Below are 12,665 nucleotides of genomic sequence, written 5' to 3'. Positions count from 1 at the left end.
ACATGGCACAGCCTTATTTTGTAGTGAAGGTAAGGAGATGGTCTGTATCTCTGACAAGTGTCAATAGCTTCTCTGCTGGGCCTTACCCTCCTGGCTGATCCATCCACTCTCTGCATGTTTTAAAGCCCTGCTTAACTAGAAGGGGGCAAAGTGAATGTTTGATGAGGGATGTAAAATAGATAAATTTTCAGCTGGAAAGCTGAGGTTGAGAAAGTGTGGCTTTCTTATGTTCCATTGATGGCAGAAAAACACATCAATCGAACTTTGATTCACATCCTGGCCATTGTATTATTTATTAAATTTCTACACTGCCTTTCTCCCAGCAATGGACTCAAATAAGCTTACCATTTTTTTTTAAAAAAATGTAGTCCATTTAAAATTATATTTACAAATGTTTTTAAAACAAGAGTGAATTCTATTTAAAACTGTGTAGTTAAAACACTTTGACATACATTTAAGACATGATTAAAAGATAAACTACAGTCTGTAACAGTGGTAGGATTGAGAGAAAGCCCTTCCTGAAAGATCTTTAAACTCAGCCTGGCTCAGATGCTGTGTAGAGTGTTGAAGATCATAGCGTTTGAATTCTGCCTGGAAATGGATTGGTAACCAGTGAAGCTGTTTTAACATGTTCCATGTAACCAGTGCCAGTCAGCAATCTGGCCTCAGCATTTTGGATCCACCAAAGTTTTTGAAGGTAGGCCCACATAAGTACATTACAGTAATCCAAGCAGGATGTAATCTAGGTATATGTCACCTCAGCCAGTTTGACATATGAAGGAATGAGAGCAGTGGGCTCACTAGTTTGAATGCACTCCTGGTCACATCCAAAACCTGGGCATCCAGGCTTAGTCCAGTAGCAAGCGCCAGCTGCAAAACTGAGATTTCAATGGGAGTGAAACCCCACCCAGCACAAGCTGAATCCCTTCCCTGATCTGCCTTCCAACTGACCAGAGCATCTCTGTCTTGTCTGGATTACATCTCAATTTGTTTGCTCTTATCCACTCCATTACTAACAACAAATACTGGTTTAGCCCTGAAACAGGTTTGTTAGAGTTCGGTGGGAAGGAGAGATAGAGTTGGATGTCATATTCATTTTGCCATCTCCTTTGTTATCAATCTTGCCAGTCATATGTAAACCGCATTAGGTCCCATGCTGGGAGAAAGGCACCCTATCAAGTAAGCAAATGAAGTATAGGACCGAACTGAAATTAGCCTCCTGACTTGGTGGTCCAGCTTGAAACCAGGGGAAAATGTAGCTCCCACACTCTTGTGGTAGTTTTAAGAGGTGCCAAATAGTAATGTTAAATCTTTGACATTTTGCCACTCCCTGCTGTGGGAGAAAACAAATATCCCTGTGTTGTTTTGTCGCCATATTAATCTCTTAATCAGAATATAGGTTTTTTTCTGTACAGAGAGACACATGTCTTTGGAAATCAAAAGAGGATGGGGTCTGTGCAGAATAGTCTTCCAGAACACTTGGGGACCCTTGAATAGTGGGATAAAAATTGTGCAAAATTCTTATTGCTCTATTATTCTTACTAATAGAGGTTCCCAACAGCTGGAAGATCTATTCTTCAACCAGGAAACAAATAGAGAATAGTATTTCCATCCCTAGTGCTGAACAAAAACAAACTTTTATCGATTTTCCCTAGCTGGCACCAGCACCACAATAGTAGCTGCACTTCCCTCACCTACCATTTTGTCTGGGTTGTGTCTAGAAGATGATTGCGACAACCAGAACAGAGTGGACAAAGTGTAGCCTTCCAGAGGTTGCCAGAAGACAAATCCTTGCACCCCTCACCATTGGCTATTTCAGTTAATGTTGCCGGAACATCCAGCCCAACAACATATGAAGGGGTCACATTTTGCCCTCCCCTGAAATAAGACAACAGTGGCATCCCACCCGCAATCTATCCAAACTGAAGTCAGTGAGATACAGGAAGCTTCACCCTCACTCTGAACTGTCTACATAGACCTCTCAGTGATACTGTTGCAACGTTCAATCCGATTAGCTATATGGCACTTTATCACTGGTCACCTTGTGATTCTGGTTAGCTGGGATCAAGCTGTAAGGAAGAACAGCACTAAAAGAGCAGCCCAGAAATGCTGAATGCAAAAAGTATGCTATTACGGTCTTTATAAGGCTCCCCAGAATCCTATTTTCACAACAAAAATATTAGCTGTAATAGTACAGTTGGAGCTGATGCCGACTTTTATGACTTTGCTTCTTTTTTCATTAGTGTTGACACTGACATAATGAGCCATTTGTTCCCTTGAGTTTTGAAAAAAAGCATTTTCATTTTGTTTGACCTTGCTAACTCTATTTTGAGCTATTTGTCCTTGACAATACTGCCTTTAAAAGGGTGGCAAATGCAACAGCTTTCTAATCGAGAGTCTGATTAAAGAATCTCTTAAGGTAATGTGTCTGACCAATGCCTAACACATACTTTTGATAAAACAGACATTCACATACTCTTTCCTGTGGTCTCTCTTCCAGATAAATTTAGAAAACACAGGGATACGAACCATCCTTTCTGTCGTTGTACCAAGCATTGCACTTGTTGTAGCCGACATCTGTGGCTTCTTTGTCCCCCTGCGAGACAGACTGGCATACATGGTCACCCTGTTGCTGGCATACTTGGTGTTCCACTCCTCTGTGGTTGGATCACTACCTGGTTCATCATCTTGCAACGCTCTGCTCAGTAAGTTGGACACATTCGGGTTTCCACCGCCCCCAAAAAATGGTAAAACTGAGGCAGACTCATGTTACAAGCAACACAAGAGTATTGCAAAAAAACAAAAACAAAAACAACAACAACAACAAAACAATGCTGCAACCTTGCACTCAGTTCTTTGCTCTTTATAATATTGATAGCTAATTACATGGGATGAAGAAACACATGCTATAATGGCATCAAGAAACAGAATATATGGAACTATATATTATAGAGCACAAACTGCTTAATAATAATGGAGTTGCTTTGATCCTTCTTCCAATCTCTAGGTATTTATTACACTGGTCTCCTGGTATTACTATTCATAAGCACAATTGAGACCATTTTGGTGACAAAGTTGGTTGTGGACAACCTCTTTCTGTGGCAGAACTGGAGATTACGAGGTAGAAAGGCCAAGGTAACTGACAACAAAAGCTGTTGTGCTGAAGATACAAAGGATCCTGGGAAAGGAGGTGAGTGAACAGGAACTTAAGGCCGGGTACAGACAGGCCCCGAAGGACACCCCCGTCATGGGCGGGGGGTGCCCCGCCCACATTCCCCTCGCCCCTCGCACGTGACGATAACAAACTCGCTGCGTGGCACCAAATAGACAGCGCGCATAGCTATGACATCACTGCTGCACGGCCTCCAGATGGAGCCGCGTAGCAGTGATGTGCTTGCGCCGCTGCCACCTGTTTGCGACAGCACAAAAATAAGCTGCTTTTTAGCAGTCCTTTTTTGGCATAGCCACGCTGCAACAATTTAGTTGCTAAGCAGAAAAGAGAGGCGGCTCCCAGCCGCTTCTTCCTGGCGCTCTATACCGCGCCAAAGACAAGTAAGCCACCTTTTAGTTCAGTAACGCAAAACCTTGATGCCAAAAGCTGTATGTCAATAAAGTGGCCTAGTATCAAAGAGCGTTTTGGTTTTTTAAAACCTGAAGTCTTGACCCTCTTTTTTAAAGGCTTGGACTGTTCTTGGCTGCTGTTTTAAAAAACAATTGTTGTTATTCAGTTCAATTCATTTTTACTGTTGTCATTTATGATTTTTATTGTATGTCATAAGACCTTGGCTTAAAGAACGGGATGACAGTAACTTACAATTAATTTTCTGTGGGTTTTCCAGGCTATGTGGCCACATTCTGGAAGAATTTATGTAGCCATATTCTGGAAGGATCACACAAGTATATATACCCTACACACTTCCATGCCACCACTCTCTGAAGAGGGCAGCCACAGATGCAGGCGAAACATTAGGAATAAATTCTTCCAGAATGTGGCCACATAGCCCAGAAAACCACAGAAAACTATGGACACTGGCCATGAAAGTCTTCGACTTCACATTATAATTATTTTATGATTGGGATGGGGGTTACGGTATGGGATTCTTTTTAACTGTATATTTTATGCTATTGTATTTTATTGTTTTATTTTGTAACCCGCTTTGATTCCTTTGGGAAAAGGTGGGATATAAATAAATTATATTATTATTACATTATAATTAGTTGCTAGCAGGACCACCCACTCACTCCAGGCTATGTCTTGATGTTTTAAGGCACAGGATCTTTATTTCAGTCCTGCCCACTGCCCAAGAAGCACCTGAACTACAAAGAAAAAGAGAATTCCTGCACTCAGAATTTTGTAAATCCAATTGCTTCCCCACCTCCACCCCCATTGCAGCAGCATCTGGGACCAAACATTTATGCTTAAAGAAGTACTATAACTGAGAACTTATTGACAAATACAGTTTTAACTGACTTTATCACACAGCAGATGCATATTCTCTCATGGTCATTCAGTATTACCTCTGCTCTATAACTGGGTTGGATTTCATATTCTGTTTGCTTGCTTTCTGCATGTGTGAAAAGCGATCAGCTAAACCCATTTTTGAAGTTTCTGTTGCATTTTTCTGACACTTTTGTCCAAAGTAGTTTGCAAACTAAAGAATTCACTTTTCACATCTTTTTCCTTTACCCAGCAGACTGTGGCACAAATGAAGAGCCATCACACCCAAATGGAACTTCTGCTGCTTTGGACAGACTCTTCTTCTTCCTCTACCTAGGGTTGCTCATTCTGTTCCATTGCCTAATTCCAGCCCTCTGGCTCTTTTGGACATGTGACCCCGGGAAACCTCCTGGAGAAGACCATTTAGATGGAATCAAATGGTGAAAAAGGAAGATAATGGAGCCAGATGTAATCTTGCTCCATACTCTGCTGAGGTTAGGCATTTATACAACAGCTCTGCTTGGTTTCAGCAACAAAGCTGCCTCGTGTGTATCTTCAGCTCATGCTCTGAGCCAATGAAAGTGAAAAAAGGAAGAGTAGATGGGAAAAAGCCTCTGATGTTTTTGATGCAGCATCACCACTCCTAAATGGGAGGACATTGCACAATTCATAGCTTACAGGGAGCAAGAAGTTTCTGGGAGGTGTTTCTCCTTTTTTTAAATGTTGCTATCAGCTGAAAATATTTTCTATAATGTGGAGCATTTGGTGATTAGTGGCGATATTGTTTATGGTATTTTATATTTAGCTTGATGATGTTATTTTTCTGTTGTGCATGGATTATGTTTTTATTTTTGTTTTCAAACAATAAATTATCTGAATAATTTTCTGAAGGAACCTGGTGTATACATACAACAAATAAAGATAGCTGACAAGGAGTAATCAAAGGATCTTTCCAAGTGACTGCATCCTACATATTTGCCTGTATCTATAAGAACTGCCCCACTCCTGTGATCACTAGGAATATGACAATTAAACTGAGGTTATACTCTAGGAATGAGGCAAAGGGCATGGTAGGTTAGCTAATCTAAGACTAAATCCAGTTGTTAGCCCCAACCAGAGTAGACTAATGCAACCAGTAGACATTGAGTAAATCAGTAACTATATAAATCCCACTAATTCAATGGGTTTACTCTGAGATGATTTGGATTTGTTTCTAAACGTTCATCCCTTTATTCTTACATATCATAGTAGACAACAGCACTAGAAAGGGGCATATTTCTGAACTAGTCAAGTATTTGCTTGGCAAAAGAGTAGAGGAAGTTATTCTCCTTGGGGAGATCAAATACTACACCAGCCCCAATAAACAGAAGTGATTTATATATATTCCAAAGCTCACAACTGTCCAATTACAGCTGGGTTAATATGTTGTATATTCTTCCTTTGCTTCATCTACCAGACTGGTTTTTTCTTAAAGAAGGATAGCATAGAATACCCAGAACACTAGAAGAAGAGGAAGGAAGGAGAGCAGGTGGTGCCTCTCAGTGATGCTATGACAGAAGAGTCAGGTGGACTGAAGGAATAAATTTTATCTTCATTCACATATTGGGGGTGCGGAGGTGGGAGCTCAACAGACACAACTCATTAGCTAGCTAGAGCAAAGAATGAGTGTAACAGACAGGTATAGGACACATTCAGGTGGAAAGCTGGAAATATACCAAACATTAATTATATGAACAAAATATGAGACCTGATGCACAGATGCAGGTTCATCTCTTGCTGACTGCAGCATCAAATTGCACAGATGAGTGAACCAGGAGGATCAAGCACCACAAAAAGAATTCCCGTCACCTGTCCTGCCCCAGTGGAATTTGTGCTTGCCTTCAGCTGCAAGTCATCCACTGTTGAGAAATTAAGTGATGACCCCTCAGTGTTTGAACAGAGCCCAATCAGGCCCTTGGGGGAAACAAATATGCCAATAGGATAAAAGTAATAATAAGAATAAAAAATAGTGGAAGCAGTAGAAAAGAAAGGCAAGCTTGCCTTAAGAATAAAAAAAATCTTTAAAAAGATTGAAGACAAGAGTAGTAATAAAATCACACAAGAAATGTTCACTGTAGCAACAAGACTTTCTAGGCTGATTTCCTCTTGGAATTGTCCTGTGATCATGATTATTAGTCAAGGAAAGGCTAATTATGTTTTCTGAGCTGTGGGAATTCAGCTAGGGAGAGTCCCAGGTGGAATACAAGCCAGTGTAACTTACCTGATACCTGGCCGATGAGCCTCCCTTTCTGATTTCTTTCCACAAATTTATTTTAAATTGAGAGGGTGCTGTCTGTCGTTCTTGAAAAACTGTCCTAAATGTTCATTAAGAAAACCTGAGTCTTGCTAAACCCCTCCAAACTTTGGTGGCATTCATGCTCTTCATGACACTTAGAGAAATTGCTTGCCAGGCCTTCTGTTTTTCTACAAGCAATGCATTAGATAACTCATCAGTTTAAAAGGACCAGTACAATACACTTCTTCTGCCCATAGTTGACATTTGAAGATATATATTTCCAGTGAAAACACTCAACATGTATAGAAAATGCATTTGGGCCTTTTCAAACCTTCGACAATGTTGTTAAAACAGTAACACTTAACTGTTGTTTCATATCTTCAGTTACTCAAAAAGGAAAGCTTTCAAAGAAATACCACTTGAATGTCCCACTGGTAAATTACTAATGGAACAAGTAATTGAGGAGAAAGTCTATATATAGATTGCAAAATTGATTGCTATACTTTCCTTCTAGAAATGCTTGAATACATTTCCTGTCATGTCTACATAGGGCATTTTTCAGACAATTTCTGATGTGCTACACAATTCTTTGAGCTAAGCCCATAACAAACCTGCCCCCCCCCCCACAGGGAAAAATAGGAGTGACTTGGTTCCTCCACTAGCACCAGTCAAGACAGAATATGTGCACACATTTAGAATCATAGAATCGTAGAGTTGGAAGAGACTGCAAGGGCCATCCAGTCCAACCCCCTGCCATGCAGGAACTCTCAATCAAAGCGTCCCCGACAGATGGCCATCCAGCCTATGCTTAAAGACTTCCAAAGGAGGAGACTCCACTACACTCCGAGGGAGTGTATTCCACTGTCGAACAGCCTTTACTGTCAGGAAGTTTCTCCTAATGTTGAGGTGGAATCTTTTTTCCTGCAGCTTGCATCCATTGCTCCAGGCCCTGTTCTCTGGAGCAGCAGAAAACAAGCTTGCTCCCTCCTCAATATGACATCCCTTCAAGTATTTAAACAGGGCTATCATATCACTTCTACTCTTCTCTAGGCTAAACATCCCCAACTCCCTAAGTCATTCCTCAGAAGACATGGTTTCCAGACCCTTCACCATTTTATTCGCTCTCCTTTGGACACCCTCCAGTTTCTCAATGTCCTTTCTGAATTGTGGTGCCCAGAACTGGACACAATATTCCAGGTGGGGCCTGACCAAAGCAGAATACAGTGGCACTATTACTTCTCTTGATCTAGACACTATACTTTTATTGATGCAGCCTAAAATTGCATTGGCCTTTTTAGCTGCCACATCACACTGTTGACTCATATTCAACTTGTGGTCCACTTGGACTCCCAGATCCCTTTCACATGTAGTTTCATTCAGCCAGGTGTCCCCCATCCTATATCTGTGCATTTGATTTTTCTGCCCTAAGTGCAGTACCTTACATTTCTCCCTGTTGAATTTCATTTTGTTAGCTGTGGCCCAGCTTTCTAGTCTATTCAGGTCATTTTGAATTTTGATCCTGTCCTCTGGAGTATTAGCTATTCCTGCTAATTTGGTGTCATCTACACATTTGATAAGTATACCCCCAATTCTGTCATCCAAGTCATTGATCACAGCACTGGCCCCATTCGGCCGGTCAATCAATTATAAATCCATGTAACAGTTATGTTGTCTAGCCCACATTTCACTAGCTTGTTTGGAAGAATGTTATGGGAAACCTTGTCAAAGGCCTTACTGAAATCAAGATATATTATATCCACAGCATTCCCTTCATCTACCAAGCTGGTAATTTTATCAAAGAAAGAGATAAGATTTGTCTGGCATGACTTGTTTCTCTCAAACCCATGTTGAGTTTTTATGATTATGGAATTGCCATCTAGATGTTCACAGACTCTCTGTTTAATGATCTGCTCTAGAATCTTTCCTGGTATAGATGTCAGAATAACTGGACAATAATTGTTGGGATCCTCTTTTTTCCCCTTTTTGAAGATGGGAACAACATTTGCCCTCCTCCAGTCTGCGGGGACTTCTCCTGTTCTCCAAGAGTTTTCAAAGATTATTGCCAATGGCTCTGATATTACATTTGCCAGTTCTTTTAATACCCTTGGATGGAGTTCATCTGGTCCTGGAGACTTAAATTCATTTAGATTAACAAGGTGTTCCTCTACTATCTCTTTACTTATTCTGTGCTGAAATTCCCCTATTCTGTCCTCTGCTCCATTATCCTCAGGTTGAGCACCCTTTTCCTTTTTTGAGAAGACTGAGGCAAAGAAGTTGTTGAGTAATTCTGCCTTTTCTCTGTCCCCTGTTAGCATTTCGCCATCTTCTCCACGTAGTGGCCCTACCATTTCCTTCTTCTTCCTTTTGCTGCGGACATATCCAAAAAGCCCTTTTTATTCTTTTAAACCTCTCTAGCAAGCTTGAGTTCATTCTGCACTTTAGCTTTTCTGACTTTACCCCTACACATGCCTGCTATTTCTTTGAATTCCTTTTTTGTGATTTCCCCCTTTTTCCATTACTTATACATATTCCATTTAAAACTTAGCTCAGTTGAAAGTTCATTAGTTATCCATCCTGGTTTCTTGAGACACCTCCCATTTTTCTTCCTCACTGGGACTGTTTTAAATTGTGCTGTCAGTATCTCCCTTTTGAGAAACTCCCATCCGTCCTGAACTCCCTTCTCTTTTAGTATTTCTGACCACGGGATCACCCTCAATACTTCTCTAAGTTTACTGAAATCCTAAAGTCTAGAATGCGTGTCTGACTATGCCTGGCTTCTCCTTTCCACTGTATAACAAACTCCAAGAGAACATGGTCACTTCCACCTAAGGATCCCACCGCTTTCACCCCATTAACCAAGTCATCCTTGTTGGTTAGGATCAGATCTAAAATAGCTGACCCCCTTGTTGCCTCTTCCACCTTTTGGACAATGAAATTGTCTTTGAGGCAAGTGAGGAATTTGCTAGACCTTGAGGATTTGGCTGAGTTTGAATTCCAGCAAATATCAGGATAGTTGAAGTCACCCATCGCTACTACATCTCTCCTTTCTGAGTGTATGGTCATCTGTTCTAGAAAGGCATCATCCAATTCCTCCATCTGACTTGGGGGTCTGTAGTAGACTCCCACCATAACATCCTTGTTGTTTCCCTCCCCGTTAATTTTTATCCAGATGCTCTCCACCTGGCTTTCAGTATTGATTGTCCTGGATCTCTTCACTGGTGTAAATATCTCTGACATATAGTGCTATTCCTCCTCCTTTCCTGTTTGGCCTATTTCTCTTAAAAAGTTATACCCCTCTATTTCTACATTCCAATCATGAGACTCATCCCACCAGGTTTCAGTGATGCTTATTTTATCATATTTGCTTTGTTTTACTAGGAGATTGAGTTCATCTTGTTTATTTCCCATGCTCTGTGCATTAGTATAGACATCACAGACCATGGGTCCTCTTGGAACTGCCTGTGCAAGTTTTTTTTGCCTTCCACTGTTGAATCCTTGCACTATTTGTCTTGTTTCCTCTGTGTCAGTTTGACTATTTTCTCCAGCCCTTTCGCCTTCCTTAATATTGTCTCCCTCCCCCATGAAACTCAGTTCAAAGCCCTCCTGATCAAATTCTTGAGACTGTTGGCAAAAACATTTCTTCCAACTGGTTTGAGATGCAACCCATCCGTTGCAAAAAGTCCCGCCTCATGGAACCGCAGCCCATGATCGAAGAATCCAAATCGTTGTCAGCGGCACCATCTGCGGAGCCAGTTGTTCACATCCGCTATTTTCCTCTCCCTTCCTGGACCTTCCTTCAACTGGCAGAACAGACGCGATGACAACTTATGCATCCATTTCTTTCAGCTTCCTACCAAAAGCCTCATAATCCCTTCCCATGTGGACCAAAAGAAAGGGGTATTGGTCAGAAGGCTTCACCAGTCTTGTCAGCCTCTCTGTCACATCACGGATCTTTGCCCCGGGGAGACAACACACCTCTTGAGACATCTTGTCAGGCCTACAAATTACTGCTTCTGTACCCCTCAGCAAGGAGTCCCCCACTATGACCACACGCCTCCTCCGAGGCTTAGCAGCGACTGTTCCCTCTGGTGGAACTCTCAGGCTCCCCTGCTCTGTCTCTGATGTCTGTCCATGCTGCTCTTCCTCGTCCTCCTTGGTAAGGGAATTATATTACATCAGGAAAGTGTCCATATACTTAATTCATGTGAAAGAGTTGAACAAAGCATGGAAGAAATTCCTTTATAAGAGAAACCACAGGAACACTGTGGTAGATTTTGAAGAAGATAGAACTCCTTTTTTAAAATCAGTGTGTGGTTCAGGAATTGACATGTGATACAATGGCCAGCCAGATGCTTATGGGAAGCCTACAAATAAGACAAGACAGTGATAGTATCGTCCCACTTACATTTCTCAGCAATTTATATAAAAAGGCACACCACGTCTAATATCAGAAGTATAGAAAGGAAAATGGCATGATGGAAACAAGCAGTCTAGTAGCCCCTTTGAAACTAACTGGTTTATCCTGGCAAAAGCTCTCATGGATATTAATCCACTTCTACAGATATACTGATCGATCAGTGCATCAAAATTCATACTGAAATAAATAAATTTGTCTCAAGCGTGCTGTAAGATCATTCTTCCCAACACTCCTACTTTTTCTTTTATTCTGTGAATGACTAATAAAGCTATCTCTTTAGAAAATATCAGAGGTAACATCAAATGATTGGCTGTCACGGATAGGCTCATCCTCTATTCATTTATCCCCCTTTACAATTATCCGAATTGGTGACTCTGTCTTTACTTCCCTGCCAAAGCAAGTCCGAGGTACGTAGCAAATTTTTAATTACTGCTCTCTTAGCTTAACTCTCTTGAACCTGGTCTCATTGATTTCAATTTGACATGTAGGGGAAAAAAGGGAAAGAAAAAATAAAAGAAGGGAGGGAGGGAATAGAAGGGGAAAAAGCACAAGAGGGAAAGAAAGATAGCTAGCAGCTGCTTAAAAACTGAAAGCTATTTTTAAAAGTGTACAAAGAAAACATTGTGTTAGAAACAGTGCCTTGGAAATCAGAAAAGATCACCACATAACTACTATTTCAGAAATACACATACATGGATATCCAGTTCTCTGCAATAATCTAAGAAATCAGACAAGCCATACATTGTGTTTCTATGAGTTTATAAATACAAGCATAAACCACAGCTTTCACAGATGGGTGGAAAAGAGGACTAGGAAACCAACAACACACAGGCAGGGAGTTCATGCTGATGTGTCAAAGAGCTTCTCAATCATCTCGCCCACCTGCTCCACTCTGTATTTAATGTATTTCTCAGGGTTCTTTGTGAAGGGTACATTACCATACCTGCCAAGGAAACAAGAAAGAAAATCTTTTGTGACAAGCATGGATCGAATTTCTCATGACATAGTTGCCCTTTCCGTTTTTAACAGCTGCCACATCATCATTACAACCATCACTTATACTAACAGCAACCACAGAGCTTCCAGTGCCAGTCATTTTGCAACCAAAACTGCAGCAGCCAAACATCAGCAGATGTTCTCACAGACTGGGGAAAACCTCTAGGTTTGCTGAAGAACAAAAAACAAAACAAAGCAAAAGCCTCCAGGAGAGGAGGGGGAAAAGTCCAAGTGTGTTTCCTATGTGCAAAACAGTCCAGTGATGACTAAACAGGCTTAACAAGTACAGAATTCTGACCTGAGAGGATCTCCAGGAAACACCATAAGAAAATGAAGGGATGGGATTGAGTGGCTGAAATGCTGATCAGCATCACCCTGCACTGCAGTGTTTTGCTACAGGCCCTATAGTAGAATACCATCTATTCTTGTTCAGTCCCCATATCTACTCAATTGCTGTAATCATTAGAAAGGTTGTCCTTACAGCTGGGCTATGTTTATCATCAAATTTTGGGTGATTGTAATATGTGCTAAACTACAAC

At 41.1% G+C, this 12,665-nt stretch overlaps 1 protein-coding gene across 17 annotated transcripts in view; it reads right to left on the bottom strand.

Moving 5' to 3' along the window:
- Positions 1–11,115: 11,115 nt before the first annotated feature.
- EXOC7 (exocyst complex component 7) overlaps positions 11,116–12,665 on the bottom strand; it is a 52,308-nt gene continuing 50,758 nt past the window's right edge. For 5 of the 17 annotated variants that reach the window (XM_089535466.1, XM_089535495.1, XM_089535476.1 and 2 more), the window contains one exon: positions 11,116–12,073. In XM_089535466.1, the coding sequence (XP_089391592.1) occupies positions 11,971–12,073 (103 nt within the window). In that variant the 3' untranslated portion in view covers positions 11,116–11,970. The remainder of the gene's footprint in view (positions 12,074–12,665) is intronic. The other 12 variants (XM_089535589.1, XM_089535579.1, XM_089535608.1 and 9 more) reach the window with 5 other exon arrangements.

Source organism: Sceloporus occidentalis, unplaced genomic scaffold (assembly GCF_023333645.1).
Source record: "Sceloporus occidentalis isolate IW3139 unplaced genomic scaffold, rSceOcc1.0.p SCAF_1, whole genome shotgun sequence".
NCBI classification, from domain to species: domain Eukaryota; kingdom Metazoa; phylum Chordata; class Lepidosauria; order Squamata; family Phrynosomatidae; genus Sceloporus; species Sceloporus occidentalis.
This window is presented reverse-complemented; position numbering and strand designations above follow the sequence as displayed.